This window comes from Pogona vitticeps, chromosome 5 (assembly GCF_051106095.1).
Source record: "Pogona vitticeps strain Pit_001003342236 chromosome 5, PviZW2.1, whole genome shotgun sequence".
Taxonomy (NCBI): domain Eukaryota; kingdom Metazoa; phylum Chordata; class Lepidosauria; order Squamata; family Agamidae; genus Pogona; species Pogona vitticeps.
Genome location: NC_135787.1, coordinates 167,641,022 through 167,656,518, shown reverse-complemented (window position 1 = coordinate 167,656,518; position 15,497 = coordinate 167,641,022). Strand labels below are relative to the sequence as shown.

The window sequence follows — 15,497 nt, the reverse complement described above, 5'->3', positions numbered from 1 at the left end:
CTGTCTTGCCATAGCCTCTTAGAAGAGGGAGCCACACACTTGAAACTGGGCATTCAATCTGTGAGGAGGAGGTACAACTAGATTGTATACCTGAAGCAGACATCGCAGTGTACATGCATGTGACTAATGAAACATGGAGTGGGAGATCGTGTCTGTTAGGCAACCATCTTGAACCTAGTGTCCTACAGATGCGCTGGGCTAGAACTCCCATCAGCCACATCTGGCACAGCCTGTCACAATGGTGGGATTTATGAGGGTTATCATATTGGGAAAAGGCAGAGAAGAGAAACATTAGGGTTTTCATAAAACTACACCTCCCAGAATCCCCCAGCCAGCATGGTCAGGGCTGACCATTCCATCTCTCAAAATGAATTTTCTTGGAATTTGTGGATAGTTCTGATCATACTGTATGTGTGAGGTCCAGTGATTTCATACCATGGAGACTACCAACTATCCCACCTCTGTGTGCACCTCATGCTGCATTTGTTCCTGCTCTGGAGGCTCTCTCTTAGACCTTCTAAATGGGTGTAGTCAGGGAAAATGGCAGTAGCAGAAGGTATGATCAAGAACTAGGCAGAAAGAGGAGGAATGAAGATAGGTCTGGACTGGAGCATTGAATATCATAGATAAATGGCCACTACAGTCTAAATTCCAAGAAACACACTCTGATGAGCAGTGGGATAATGAAACCATTACTGGGAGTCTGTTTCACTGGAGCCTTAGGCTCTAAGAGAATATAAATAGAAAATATGAAGTCTGCAAGCATGCATCTCCCTTCAACTTCCTGAGGTGGACGCATGTACCCCACAGACCTATGGAAGTTGCTCACCCTTTGCTTTGACTGAGAGTTCATTTACTCTTGAGCTTGTTTATGGGGATGGGAGAGACTTGATGAACCAGCAGCAACTGACCTACATATTATGCAGCAAGGACTACAGCTGAGGTGGTCAAATCTGGGGCCGGGTTTGCACCCTTAGAATCAGTCCAGGGCTGTTATAGGCCCAGAAATGGCCCAACTAGAAAAATATTAAATGGGAAATGCTCAGATGGCCCCTTACATTGGTGGTTTGAGGGGCTTCCTCAAACAATAACTTCCCTTCCTTGGAGGCCTCCAGGAAGAGAAAAAACAAAAATACGAAAAATATTCTTGCCTCTCTTGGGTAACTGAGGAAGGGGGGGGATGCCTTACAGACTTCATTTTGCCTATTCCTGGACTACAAGTAAGCAACATGGCCTGCAATAACATATGGTTGTGCACACATGGCTGCTTTCACATTGAGACTGACAAGAGCACCTGCTGTAAATGCAGAATTCTTTGCATCCCTAAGGAGCAGCTAGCCTTTCCTTTGGGAAAGAATGTGATGTCAGGCAGATGGAGAGGAGTGAGTCTTTATTTAAGGCACTGTTTCTCCAGCAGCAGTTGCAGGGTTAAAAACAATAACAACCAAAACCACATACAGCACAGTGAGTAGGCTAAAAAAAACAAAAATAAAACAGAAAACCAGAAAACACCTATGCCATCTTTCAGCAATGAAATACAAAATAGTCAAGGTGATATGTTTATGCAGAGGTGGAAAATACATTGTATGCTATTGTTCCTTTGTCCTAGAAAGAAATTGACATTCATCTCCTCCATAATAGCTGTTATCAGTCCCACACTCGTTAAGAATAGCCTTAGGAGCATTTATAAGCCAAATCTGGATCTTCTTCTGATCCATCCCTGAATGGGTTTTCAGAAATTATGTAAAAATAACTGAATGTTTCTTCGTCTAACTAGTCACTTCTGGATTATTTCTTTTTCCCATAGACATAAGCTTGATACCTACCATTTTTATGTTATTGTGACTTCATAATGCCTTGTTTGTTGCTGAGAGGTTACTGTTGAAGTAGCGTTGCCATTAAGAGAATGATTGGTGAGCTGGGAACACACAACATATTGATGGATTAACTCTGACTTCAGTCTTGGGCTCAGCAAGGGCATTTCACAAGCCCAAATCTCTTTATAATATGTGGTAATACAGCCCTATGTTTACTGACTATGATGACTCAGGCATCCCAAGAGATTTTTCTGTCACTAAAGCCTCATTATCAAGATAACCATGAGCGATATTGTGATTCAGTTTTCAAACTGTGTCCTGCTTTGTCCTTCGAAACATAAGGAGAGCCCTGCTAGATCAGACCAGAGGCCCTCGTAATTTTTCGTTCAGTTCAAACAGCACCCAACCCGTTCTCTATAGAAGGTTTCTCCAAATGACACAGATAAAATTGGACTCTCATTATCACAATCTCCAGCAACTGATAAAGAGCATATTGCCTCTGATACTGGAGATCATCTGAAAACCATCCTGACTTGTAGCCACCAAGGAATTTACTTTGTTATTCATAGGTCAAGTTGCCTCCAGCTTATGATGACTCTTTGAGATCTGTGAGAGGTTCAAGGAGCAGCCTGTCCCTCATCTTCAGTGAGTTTCCACAGCTCGGTGGGGATTTTAACCGAGGTCTTCTGAGTCCCAGCCCATCACTCTATCCATTACACAGCTCTTTCAATTTATTTAATCACTTTTTACAGCCATCCAAGCTGGCAACCATTAGCCATCACTACATCTTGTGTCAGTGAATTCCACAGTTTAATTATGCACTTTCAGTGGTTCCCAACCTTGGGTCTCCAAATGTTCTTGGACTGAAAGTCACAGAAGCCTTCAACGCTAGCTGTGCTGGCCAGGATTACTGGGAGATGTAGTCCAAGAACACCTGGGAACCCAGGGTTGGGTACCACTGTAGCTATGTGACAAGGTGCCTCCATTTATCTGCCCTGAATTGCCCAGTAATCAGATTATATTGCCACATGATCCTGTTATCTCACAAACATGGAACCTAATGACATCTCAGCTCCTTTTGATGGAAATGTACACGTCACCCATTTCAAATACAGTGCAACCCAGGTGGGACTGCCATTTCCATGAATAGAGTCTACAGACTGGCCTCTGTTTTCCTGCTACTAGTTTCTGTGGCAGTGGAGTGGAGTGACAAAAGAGGCCTGGGTTGAAATTTAACACAATCTTTATTCTAGTAAGGCCAGGGCTATAGTGATTTCAGCTGAAAATCAAAGGTAACCTCAGTGGACAACCCAAGCTACGTGTGAGTTAGCAGATCATTTACCCTATAAATAAAATAAATAAATAAAAAATAAATGCTCTAGCCCCATTCCTATATAAAGTGGGGCCATCATCCACTTTCCCAAACCATATGCCTTTGATAAATTTGGGCTACAATTCCCATCAGCATGCCAAATAATTTGGGGGTTATGGGAGTGGTGCTATGCAGCATTTTGGAAAATCACTTCACACTTGCATGACCCTCTTGCCTTAACATTGAACCCCTATCCCAAAGATTTATTGGTGAACGGAGTAGATTTCAAAGAAGCACGGCTCCCACCACCCAGTGTAACTTGAGCTCCATTCATTGCGATTGTTTCAATTGAATGCCAAACTATTTTTGATAAATAAGCACATTCTCCTACAACAGTGCTGCTTTATATCTTCTTAGGGAGATGGGGCTAGCCCTGGAACCCATGGTCCTTGTATTTGCTGGCCATGTCATTCCGGAACAGCTCCAAGGCCTTCCTCATGGCGGCTTGGGAATCGGGCCCAAAGTCTGCTGCATATTTTTCAGCAATGATGCCAACAATTATTTCACAAATGAACTGTAAAGAAGAATTGGGGGGGAGGGAGGGAGAGAGAGAGAGAGAGAGAAAGGAAGCTAAGAAACTCAAAGCATGGCACATGTCAAAATAAGGAGAGTGAGCTTTTCAGCACCTTTAAATGTCAGCAAGTCATGGGTGTTCAGTTAGCAGAAGCTTGCTCCTTCTGAGAAGCAAATGGAAAGTACCATGCACACACCTTGCTTTTGCTGCTGCTAACGTGGGAAAGTTACATATTTAGACTAGAATGCCCCAAATCCCAATCTGCACAATTGAAGAAAATTATTAAAAAGCTTTGCCCCAAGTTGACGTGAGGCATCTGGTTTAGATGGGTTTGAGGGCTGCCTCTACTATTGGACAAAGTGAGGCACCCACTCCAAGTGGGGGAGGCTGAACGGCGGTGGCGGCAGCCCCATCCAGATGTTGTTGAACTCCTGTAATCTCTAACCTTTGCTTATGCTGCCTGGGACTGTTGGTAAGTCAAAACCTGGAAGAACCAAGGTCCCACGCAGATTTCACATCTGGAAGGCGGCAGTTTCCACCATCCTGATTTGTAATAATAGTCACCATGTCCGATAATATGTTAAGTTTAGTGATTTGGCTGAAGAATTATTGCATGAGCTTTGAGACACAGGCAAAAAAGATTTTTGAAACACCCATAATGATCACATGAGTTTAGCAACAAATCACAGGCAGGGAACATTTCAGAGCAGAGGCCAGATCCCAACAACAACACAACATTCTCTTTTATCTGGATGATGTCCCAGAGTGTGACTCTACCATTGGCATTAGGGCACAGCCATCCACTCCAATGTTGACAGACCAACGAATGAAGTAGGGTTTTGCTACGAAACTAATTAATGAAGGAGAGTTTTGCTACCTGGTGCTTCCATTAGGAACCAGTCTTCACTTTTCATCCTCTTTTCCCATGTGGGAAAGGAAGAGGTGGAGTAAAAACAAATCTCAGTGGATGCTTTCAGGAGCTGGAAGAGTCATGATGCTTAGCCAGATACTAGGATTAGGACTGGCAATATTTGTTTTTAGAGAAAATCAACTTTCACTGTATATCGATCAGAGTCAAAAATGTGCAGATCTTGTCTTTGATCACTGACCTAAGTCATTTATCTCATGATGGGACAGTGAACAGACGCTCCATGGCCTAGAGGTTCCCTCCATATCCAAAACAATGCCTCTTGATCCAAATAATGAAGTGTGTTATTTTACATTGCCCTCTTCTATCAGTTTTAAAGATTCATCAGCATATGAGCATAAAGTCATCTGTACTATAAAAAGGATGTGAACAAACTATCACATCTTCTCCTTGCCTCATGGCCAATGGAGTGCAGTGTTCCACGGACAGCCACACACATAACGGAGACAGACACATACATACAGGCACTTACCTCAAGATACTTGATAGGGATTTTATGCTTGTTGGCATGGCTCTGGGCCAGCGGTGTGAGTTCAGCCTCATGGTTGCCCTTTTGCTTCAGGATTTTGCCCAGGGCAGTAAGGACAGTAGTTCCATGCTTCTTGAGTTCCTCTGAGCTTCTCATCTCATCCATGGACTTCAGATTTTTGAATTTGTCAAACTTGTCTTGAGTTTCAGGATGGTTTTGAAACAAGCTGTCAATAGACCACAAGCGCTCAGCAGGGAATGAGTGACTGACAGTAAAGAACATCCTCTAAAGATGCTGCACCACAGTTATAGCTACTACCTATACAGTATATGCCTCTGGATGCTATTAGTAATTCCAGCACTTACAGCACTAGACCTGCCAATATCCCTTAGATGGCACAGCCAGTGATCCTACTGGTTGGTGAATTCTGGGAACGGAAGTCCACCAAAGTAACTTTTCTAAATTCAGAAATTATAACAGCTTGTGTGTCAGATTTTTTAATGAAATAGAAGAGATGGTTTTCCCTCTTTAAAAATTATTTTACACCCCATATGAATCTCTTGCAGTTTAATGAGACTTCAACTCAATTGGAAAATAAATGCCACTGGTGTGTGTGTGTGTGTGTGTGTGTGTGTGTGTGTGTGTGTGTGTGTGTGTGTGTGTGTGTGTGAACAGTATACACATACACACACACACACATATGCAATAGACTATAATAAGATACAATAGGATATACTGGAACAGTACTGTATATAAAATGAAATGTATTTCAGGCCTTTACGAAAAGATGAGAGAAGCACCACCTATCTCTGAAGAGTGATAATAGACTGGAATGCTCAGAGCAAGATTATTTTTGGAGATAACATTGATTAAACCTATAAGGCTCAGTCCAGCAGAGATTAAAGCATGCTTTAAAATCCTTGGAAGTCGATAGTCTTGGCTAGTTGCAGTGCAAAAAGTTTCCACGATCCAAAATTCATCTCCCCATATGATGCTGTTAAAAATTTTGACTGAGTGATGGACAAAATTTTCAGCCAGTAATTAATTATTAACTTATAGACTAATGTCTGTTATTGACATTAGCACCAGTTCTAATCTGAGAAACGCTGAGGGGGTTGAAGGAGGGAGCTGTCAGGAGTAATCGAGTAAATTTACTTTGGATTATTTTTAGGGAGGATAGGTTTCCAGTTCCCCATATTTCAGCGCCATACAGGATCTGGGGAAGTAGCTTGGTTTTGTAAATTTCATGAATGGGTGGGACCAAATGCCCTCCTTTACTTCTATAGAATCTAACTATACCAAACATGGCCAATGCAAAAAAAACTGGAACGTTGACTAGATGGGTTCATCACAGATTGATCCAACGGGACTTTTGTCACATCCTTGTGTCAATGAAGAACATGACCTCCCAGGTCAATGGAACCAGCATGTTTTTCTAACCTCATATCTGGTCACTGAACATTACACTTCAGCTAGAAATAGACTGGACGGCAGCCTGTGACCGAATGAGGGAAATTCTTAACTAATGGGAGTCTGAATGGCCCAGCCAGAGTTTATTTGCTTCTCAGGGTGAGCTCCCACCGGCAATTTGAACTGATTTCTTTTCAGTTTTTTAAAAAATTGAGTCACATGGTATTTAAATCGGTTGCCATGTTCACATGCACTGAATGGAACTCAATCTGATTATTTAAACCAGTTGTGGCCTCTACACTGTCGAAAGGAAACTTATTTCCTTTCTTCTTTAGGAGCCCATTTTTTGTTACCGTTTGTCTTTCTTAACTTCTTTTTAAAAATAAGTGATACAGTGATAAATTGATGGTTCTATTCAGCAGAGTACATCAAAAGGCAGTAACTGATGCATTGCTGAACAATATGTATCAAGGAGAGTAGAAGCTCACCTGCCAACCCAAATTGACTTAAATTGATTTATAAATATATTATTTTAAAAAGCCCCTTATGGTCAATTAAAAAAAAAACTCACTTTGGAGCCCAAATAAATTGCTTTCACTAGTGCATCGTGTGCATGAGAAATTATAATTTTATTTAAACTATGTTTAATTTGATGTAACTGTATTTCTTTTTGCCCATGGAACTGCATCCTGAGAGTATGCGAATCGGTTTGCTTTGTTTAGTGCTTAGTTTTCAGGATTTTGGCATATGATTCCTTTGCTGTCTGATTTCACAAGCAGAAAAAACGCCTCAGTCACCTTTTGCCAGCATTAACATGCTCTCGGCTGAAATCTCTGAGGGACGTTACAAGTGTTTCATTGCTTCCCTGCATTTATATCCTGCCTTTGCTCTAATGAGTTGACGTGAATGTGCATGGCTGTCATCTTCCCTCTTTTACTCTCCTAAAAATCCTCTCACATCAATCAGAGAGAGAGAGACTCAAGGTCATGACTCAGTTTCATGACTAAGTGAGGTCCTGAACCTGGATCTCCAAAGTCGCAGCCCAACACTACAACCATCACTCCACACTGGATCATTAAACTGGTACGCACAATTTTCAAAGCACACTTCCTTGTAAGGAAATTGCATCCAACTATCTTTGTCAGATCCATAGATTTGGACAAATTTGTTGATCTTCTGGAAGTAATACAAATTGCATCACTTGGTCTTGGCCTGTGATAGCATGTAAATGCTAGTTACTGAATTATAACTGAATCTCTGAACACCATTTTAGCAGATACTTTTAATCTTTTTTATGTTTTCATATTTTAATCTTTTAATTGTATTTTAAATCATATGTTGTTTAATTTATCTTTTAATATTTAACTTACTGTGTTTTTAAATTGTGTTAATTTTAATGTTGTGAGCCGCTTTGGGTCCCTTGTTGGGAGAAATGCAGCATATAAAGAAAACAATAGTAATAGGTAAAGGTAAAGGTTCCCCTTGACATTTAGTCCAGTTGTGTCCGACTCTAGGGCACGGTGCTCATCCCCGTCTCCAAGCCATAGAGCTAGTGTTTGTCCAAAGACAGTTTCCACAGTCACACGGCCAGTGCGACTAGACATGGAATGTCGTTACCTTCCCACTGAGGTGGTACCTATTTATCTACTCGCATTTACATGCTTTCGAACTGCTAGGTTGGCAGGAGCTGGGACAAGCGACGGGAGCTCACTCCATCACATAGATTTGATCCTACAACTGCTGGTCTTTTGACCCTTCAGCACAGAGGCTTCTGCGGTTCAACCCGCAGCACCACTATGTCCCTATAATAATGATGATGATGATGATAATGATAATACTGTAGTTCTAATCCTCTCTTTTATTCAGTGTCCATAAGTCATTCGATAACACCTTTTACAATAGCAATAAATCAGAGCACTTTGTATATAGGATTATAAAGACTCTATAATCCTACAATGTGTCTGACCAAGAAGCCAATACAAACGGAAGTAGATAAGAATGGATATTTACAGGCAATCTTCCTCTCTCTTCTGGCCATACAATTTCTAACCTTAGAAATAAATTCCTAAAACACCACCATACTAACCTCTCAAGAACGCTGCTCTCAGATTTCCAGCAGCAGCTTCTGCTTACCTGATAATAACCTCCTGCCCACGAGCAGGGAGATCTGGTTCCACTTTTCCCCAGATGTCAATGACTTTCTGCCATTCCTGATCACTGAGCCCCATAATGTCTCTCCTCAAAGAACAATAGAAAGAGCCTTTCCGCAGAAAAGAGTCAGAAGCAGCTTGTATGTTCTCCTTCCTTGAATGAAATGCAAGCAGAGAGACCTGTGGTTTTAATAAGCTGACTTTACAGACGGGCACCTGTCACTTGACAACTCAAGTCTAGGTCACTCTGGTCAAATACTTACCTCTCTCTCCCTCCCCCCTCTTTTTCAAGTTGAGTCAGGTGTTATTGTGGCAGGCCGAAATGAAATAATTGCTGAGCCTGATATCAGACGGGCACCAGTCCCATGCCCAACAGAAAAGGGCACTGAACAAGTTCAGTGCCAGGAATGTGTTGCTCAGCTTCCATCCCAAGAACACAAGAAGACAACATCACAATTTCAAGTTGTACATTTGAGGGCAGAACAATATGTTGTGTGGGAGATCAACAAGCAGTTCAGCACTGCTTGGGCAGCACGGTGCATGTTTAAATTTCAACTTCCCGTTAACAGTTTCAACATTGGTGCAAAAATGTTGAAACTGAAGCTGTCTGACTTTGGGCACATCGTGAGAAAGCAGGATTCTCTGGAAAAGACAAAAAGGCTAGGAAAAGTTGAAGGCAGCAGGAAGAGAGGAAGACCAAATACGAGATGGACTGACTCTGTAAAGGAAGCCACAGGCTTGAGCTTAGAAGACCTGAGCAGAGCAGTTGAGGTCAGGACATTCCTGAGAGCAAAGAATCAAAGAATCATGAAGTTGGAAGGTCATCAAGTCCAATCCCCCTGCTCAATGCAGGAATAGAAATCAAAGGATATCTGCCAGGTGGTTTTCTAAATTTTTCTTGAATCCCTCCACTGTTGGAGCACTCACCATCTCTTGACTATGGTAATGTGCTCTGTATGGAGGACTTGGAACAGCGTCTAGTGTGGCTGAGAAGGCCAATTCGAGAGTGACAATCCCTTTCACACTGAAGACAAATACAATCTGTCCCCTGTCCGGCTCCCTGGTTTTGCTGCTTTCGGGACTGCCTCTTTGCCTTGGCCTGCTGAACAAGTATCTCTTCAAATTGGGAGAGGCCATGATGCACTGCCTGCCTCCAGGCTAAATGCTCAGATATCAAGGTTTCCCATCTGTTGAGGTCCATTCCTAAGGCCTTCAGATCCCACTTGCAGATATCCTTGTATCACAGTTGTGGTCTCCCTCTGGGGCAATTTCCCTGCACTAATTCTTCATACAGGAGATCCTTTGGACTCTGACCAGCTGCCATTCTCACAACATGCCCAAGCCAACATAGACGTCGCTGTTTCAGTAATGTATACATGCTAAAAATTCCAGCTCATTCTAGGACTACTCTATTCGGAACTTTGTCCTGCCAGGTGATACCAAAAATGCGATGGACGCAACACATATGGAACGTGGTCAGCTTCCTCTCCTGCCGTGCACAAAGGGTCCAGGATTCACTGCAGTACAGGAGTGTGCTCAGGACACAAGCTCTATAGACCTGGATCTTGGTATATGCCGTCAGCTTCTTATTAAGCCATACTCTCTTTGTGAGTCTTGAGAACATGGTAGCTGCTTTGCCAATTCGTTTATCCAGTTCAACATCTAGGGAGAGAGTGTCAGAGATCATTGAGCCAAGGTAGACAAAGTCATGAACAACATCCAATTCTTGTGTGGAGATGGTAATGGAGAGTAATAGCCCTGGCCCATGACTTGTGTTTTTTTCAGGCTGATTGTTAATACAAAATCTTGGCAGGCCTTGCTGAAACGACTCATGAGTTGTTGGAGGTCTTCAGCAGAGTGGGCAACAATGGCTGCATCATCGGCAGAGAGGAAGTCCCACATACATTTTAGCTGGACTTTGGTCTTCGCTCTCAATCTAGAGAGATTAAAGAGCTTTTCATCTGACCTACTCCGGAGATAGCCACCTTCTGTTGCAGTTCCAAAGACGTGCTTCAGCATGACAGCAAAAAAGATCCCAAACAGGGTCAGTGCAAGGACACAGCCCTGTTTCACTCCGCTTCCAATGTCAAAGGGATCTCATATTGAGCCATCAAAATCTACAGTGCCCTTCATTTCTTCATGAAAGCACCTGATGATGTTAAGGAGTTGAGGTGGACATCCAATCTTGGGAAGTATCTTAAAAAGGCCACCCCTGCTAACCAAATCAAAGGCCTTTGTGAGATCTTTGAAGGCCACAAAGAGTGGCTGTTGTTGTTCCCTGCATTTCTCCTGCAACTGTCTGAGGGAGAATACCATATCAATGGTGGATCTATTAGCTCAAGATACACACTGTGAATCTGGATAGACTCTGTCTGCAAGCACCTGGAGCCTCTTCAGCACTACACGGGCAAGCAGCTTCCCTACAATGCTGAGAAGAGAGATGTCACAGTAGTTACTGCAGTCGCCCCTGTCTCCTTTGTTCTTATACAATGTGATTATGTTTGTTCTTATACAATGGATGATGTGGTACTTCCTTCCAGCAAAGACAAAAGATTTGTTATAGTTCAGTGGTGATGATGTCTTTACAGCACTTCAGCACTTCAGCAGGGATGTTATCCTTCTCAGGTGCGAGGGAATCCAAGGCCGCTTTTATTTCTGCTAAAGTTGGTTAGCTGTCCAACTCTTCCAAGACAGGCAGGCACTCAATATTATTTAGTGCTTCTTCGGTTACTACATTCTCTCTGGAATACACCTCAGAGTAGTGCTGCACCCAGCGGTCCATCTGCTGTGCTCGGTCCTGGATGATCACACCTGCAGCTGACTACAAGGGAGCAGATTTCTTCTGTATCGGACCTAAAGCCTGCTTGATACCGTCATACATTCCTTTGATGTTACCTGTGTCTGCTGTTATCTGTATCTGAGAGCAGAGCTGAAGCCAATAATCGCTGGAGCATCTCCTGGCAGCCTGTTGGACTTTGCTACGAGCAGCTCGAAGAGCCTGCAAGCTGTACTCACTAGGACAGGCTTTGTATGCTGCTAGAGCTCGCCTCTGATCTCAGTGGCTGGCATCAACTCTTCCGAATGGGCTTCTAACCAGTCTGCCATCTTTTTGGTCTTCTTGCCAAATGAGGAAATACACATACTGTACTACCTGATTTAAATCAGGAAAATGATACAAGAGAAAATAGCTAAATACTCTCCAGGCCCGATGCCACTGTTCAGATAAAATGCAGAAACAATGTTGCCATTTTGAATTAAAAATAAAATCATCAATGAGGGGTCTCTGGCACAATCTACAATTTCAATTATGCCAATACAGACACCTGTTCCACTCTGCACCTATTTTCAGGGCCCAGCCAAGGCAATTATCTGTCTGAGACAGAGCAGCACATGGCGCCATCCACCCACTCAACTTCAAGCCAGGGTCTATAGTGCCTAAGACCAGCCAAGCTGTTTTGACACATGAGACAGAAATCTCACAAATGTTTCTCCCTCTCCCCATAGTTGAAAACAACAATTAAAAAAAAAAACTACCAGTTTTATGTCTTTTTATAGGTGTTTCCAAACTGAGACTTCCCTCCACACTGCCTCCATAAAGTTTTGCCATTTTAAATTAAAAGTGGTGTCTTTGTTGAAAATCCACCTTACTACGATCACGCCATTATGCTTTCTCTGCATCACTGATGGGATGAGCAAAGTCTCTGGGCTTGTCCACACAGTGGCTTTGTCTCAGGCTGAAGAGTAACCTTAGAGTCCTAAAAAAGTAACTGTTCCATGCTTCAGACTAGGATGCAACTACACTGTAATTTACTTTGTGGTTTGCACCAGAGTTGGCATGATTCAATTTGATGCATTTCCCATCAACTTTATGACATACAGCTAATTGCAAGCAAGCCCAGTCTTTTTTTTCATGGGAGTTCACTGCTTTTTGTTCTATCAGCCATTGCTACTTGGATCCCACCCCCCATTGTTGTTTTTTTGTAGCAATTCTGCATGCATCTTTTTTTTTTACAGTTTCTGTCATGTATGATCCACCTATAGCAATCTGAAGGGGTAGTGGTGGAGGGGGGGTTATCCAATGGTTACATTGGCAGTGGGACATTTTTTTTAAAGATAAATTTGCACTGAATTGAAATAACAACTTGTGAAACTGCACTGTATATCTGACACGGCACTTAATTTAAAAAGAAAAATTTTAAGAAGTTGTTTGAAGAAGAGAAAATAGGTACCTACTGTGCTATGATGAAGTGTATGCCAGTACAGTGGGAATATCCACCTCAAGTGAGCACTTCTTGGCTGTCCTCCAAAAATAATATCATGTATTTCCAGTATAGCGCTGTGTCAGACAAGCACTCCAGTTTCACAAGTTGTTTTATCACTTCAGCGCTATGTCACTTGCGAATTTTATAAAGGCAGGGAAAGTGCCATGTTAATGACAGAGGAGGGAAAGCAACCTATAATCCAAGTGAAGATTGTACTGATTTGAACTACAATGTAGACTCTTGCCCAGAAAATTGTCAGGGATAATTATACATTCATGTGACTAACAACAGTGATTTAACTTGCATAGGAAATTTTAAATAAACCCAAACCAACCTTGGACAGCCTCCCTGTCTAGTCACACCTAAATAAGGCTTACTGTCATCTCTTTCATATTTCTGTAAATAATACTACAGCAGGCTAGTAAGAGGAAGAGACACAAGTGGTTCAAACAACATCCCATGACAGTTTATCACCCCAGGTATATGCTTCATCTCTCCAGTTAAGTGAGCTTTTAATATAGCTATCCAAAACATAAACCCTTCATACAGGGGGGCAGGGTTTAATCCGAAACCCAGAAGTAAACAGGCATTGACACGGCTTGCTGCTGTGCAGCACTGATGGCGCTCTGTGCATACATGCACCTTAGAGGGAACTCTGAGCAGAATGTAATTCAACAGGGGGTTTTATTGTCAGTAGAACCGATTCCTTGATGTTAAGCAACGGTACCTTTCTACTGCTCAACCCAGGCCTGTTTATTGTAATATAATCTACTGCCATCTGGTGGCTCTACATGAGAGATATATCAAAGGAAGTCTTGGTGACACTCAATGTACACTAAAATAATTTGTGACATTGGCATATGAATCGTTACGATCTAGCCAGGGGGCCCTTTTGAAAGAGCCATCCCTCAAGGAGGTAAGAGGGATGGCTTGTAGACAAAGGGCCTTTTCGGCAGCTGCCCCCAGACTATGGAACGCCATTCCAATTGAGATTCATCTGGCGCCAACACGGATGATATTTCGGCGCCAGGTCAATACCTTCCTATTCCAGAAGGCTTTTAATTGAAATACAGTGGTGCCTCGCTTTACGAGCGCCTCGTATAGCGATGAATTCGCATAGTGATCCCTTTTCCGGGATTGCTAATGCGAAGGCATCGCGTCGGCCCCTATGGCCGAAATTCGCATAGCGAAGATCGGTAAGCGTTTCGCTTACCGACCTTCGCTTTGCGACCCGCGGATCAGCTGTTCGTCGGGTCCAAAATGGCCGCCAGAACAGCCGAAATGGCCGCGGGCAGCGTTTTCGCGCCCTTGGTAAGTGAGGGGAGGGCGCGAAAACGCTGTGCGCGGCCATTTTGGCTGTTCCGGTGACCATTGTCGACCCGCCGAACAGCTGATCCACGGTCTCGCTACGGCCGAAATGGCCGCACGCAGCGTTTTTGCGCCCTCCCCTCGCTTACCGAGGGCGCGAAAATGGCTGCCGGACCCAGAAAACATCGCTGTACGGTGAGTTTTTTACCATTTGGTTTTTTACCAATGGCTTTTTTTGATCCGTACAGCGATGTTTTCACATAGCGAAGGTTAATCCGGAACGGATTAACCTCGCTATGCGAGGCACCACTGTAATATCAACTGGGGTCCTGATGGCAATTTTTAGAGTATATATTTTAATTGTAATTGTTTTATCTTTTCAATTGTATTTTAATTGTTGTAAGCCACCCAAACACCTTTGGGTAATGTGGGCGGCATATAAGTTAAATAAATAAATAAATAAATAAATAAATAAATAAATAAATAAATAAATATTGATGCAAAAAGAGAGGAAGCTATTAGAAGGCAGTGATGGCAAACAATTGTTCTATATCAAAGCATTCCCCCAACCAGATACCTCTTGTTCTGTTGAACTAGATGGCAGGAGGAGGATAAGCTGTTCGCCTACCAGCTCTGTCATCCAGGAAAATCAAAAGTGTCATGTAAATATCCATATTTCTAGCACATCTGTGAGAAAAGGTAGCAGGTGGAGTAATTAACATCTGATTAACAGGCTGTGAATTGCAGTTAGCTCTAATGTCAATTACCCTCCAGTAAATACATACATGTTAAATGAGACAGAGTTGCACAGACATTCTATTCAGATTATTTCACAATGGAAACTTGATTATACACAGCTTCCTAATATCGGTAACTTGAACCAATGGAGAGAGAGAATGGGTGCTATTTTTAACCAACCCAGCTTAAATGGTACTGAGCTTCAGTTAATATGACAGCCTTCCAGTACAATGTCAAAGCAAACATACAAGTCTATATTTAGCAATGTAAGAATCTGCTATGTTTTGCTAAAGCCTCTTCCCCATCCTGGAGCCCTCTAGATATTTTGGACTACAACTCCATCATCCATGTCTCTGTTGGTTGGGGTTGATGGGAGTTGTGATCCAAACCATCAGAAAGGGGCCAGGTGGGAGAAGGCAATCTTAGTGCCATTCCAATTGCTGGCTGTTTCCTCCTTGCCTGATGGCACCATTTGTGAACACTCATCTCCCCTAAACAAGAAGTGGCAACAATAATCCAGGCTTCCCTG

General features: G+C 42.7%; 2 protein-coding genes across 2 annotated transcripts in view; one reads left to right on the top strand and one right to left on the bottom strand.

The window, feature by feature from the left end:
* LOC110075963 (apolipoprotein L5) overlaps positions 1–15,497 on the top strand; it is a 38,467-nt gene that overhangs the window by 10,859 nt on the left and 12,111 nt on the right. The window lies entirely within an intron of this gene.
* Positions 1,376–13,996, bottom strand: MB (myoglobin). The gene is made up of 3 exons (XM_020787594.3): positions 8,644–13,996; positions 5,104–5,326; positions 1,376–3,703 (listed from the first exon to the last, which is right to left on the bottom strand). Exons 1-3 carry the CDS (start codon positions 8,736–8,738, stop codon positions 3,557–3,559), a joined length of 465 nt encoding a protein of 154 aa, XP_020643253.3. The 5' UTR covers positions 8,739–13,996; the 3' UTR covers positions 1,376–3,556.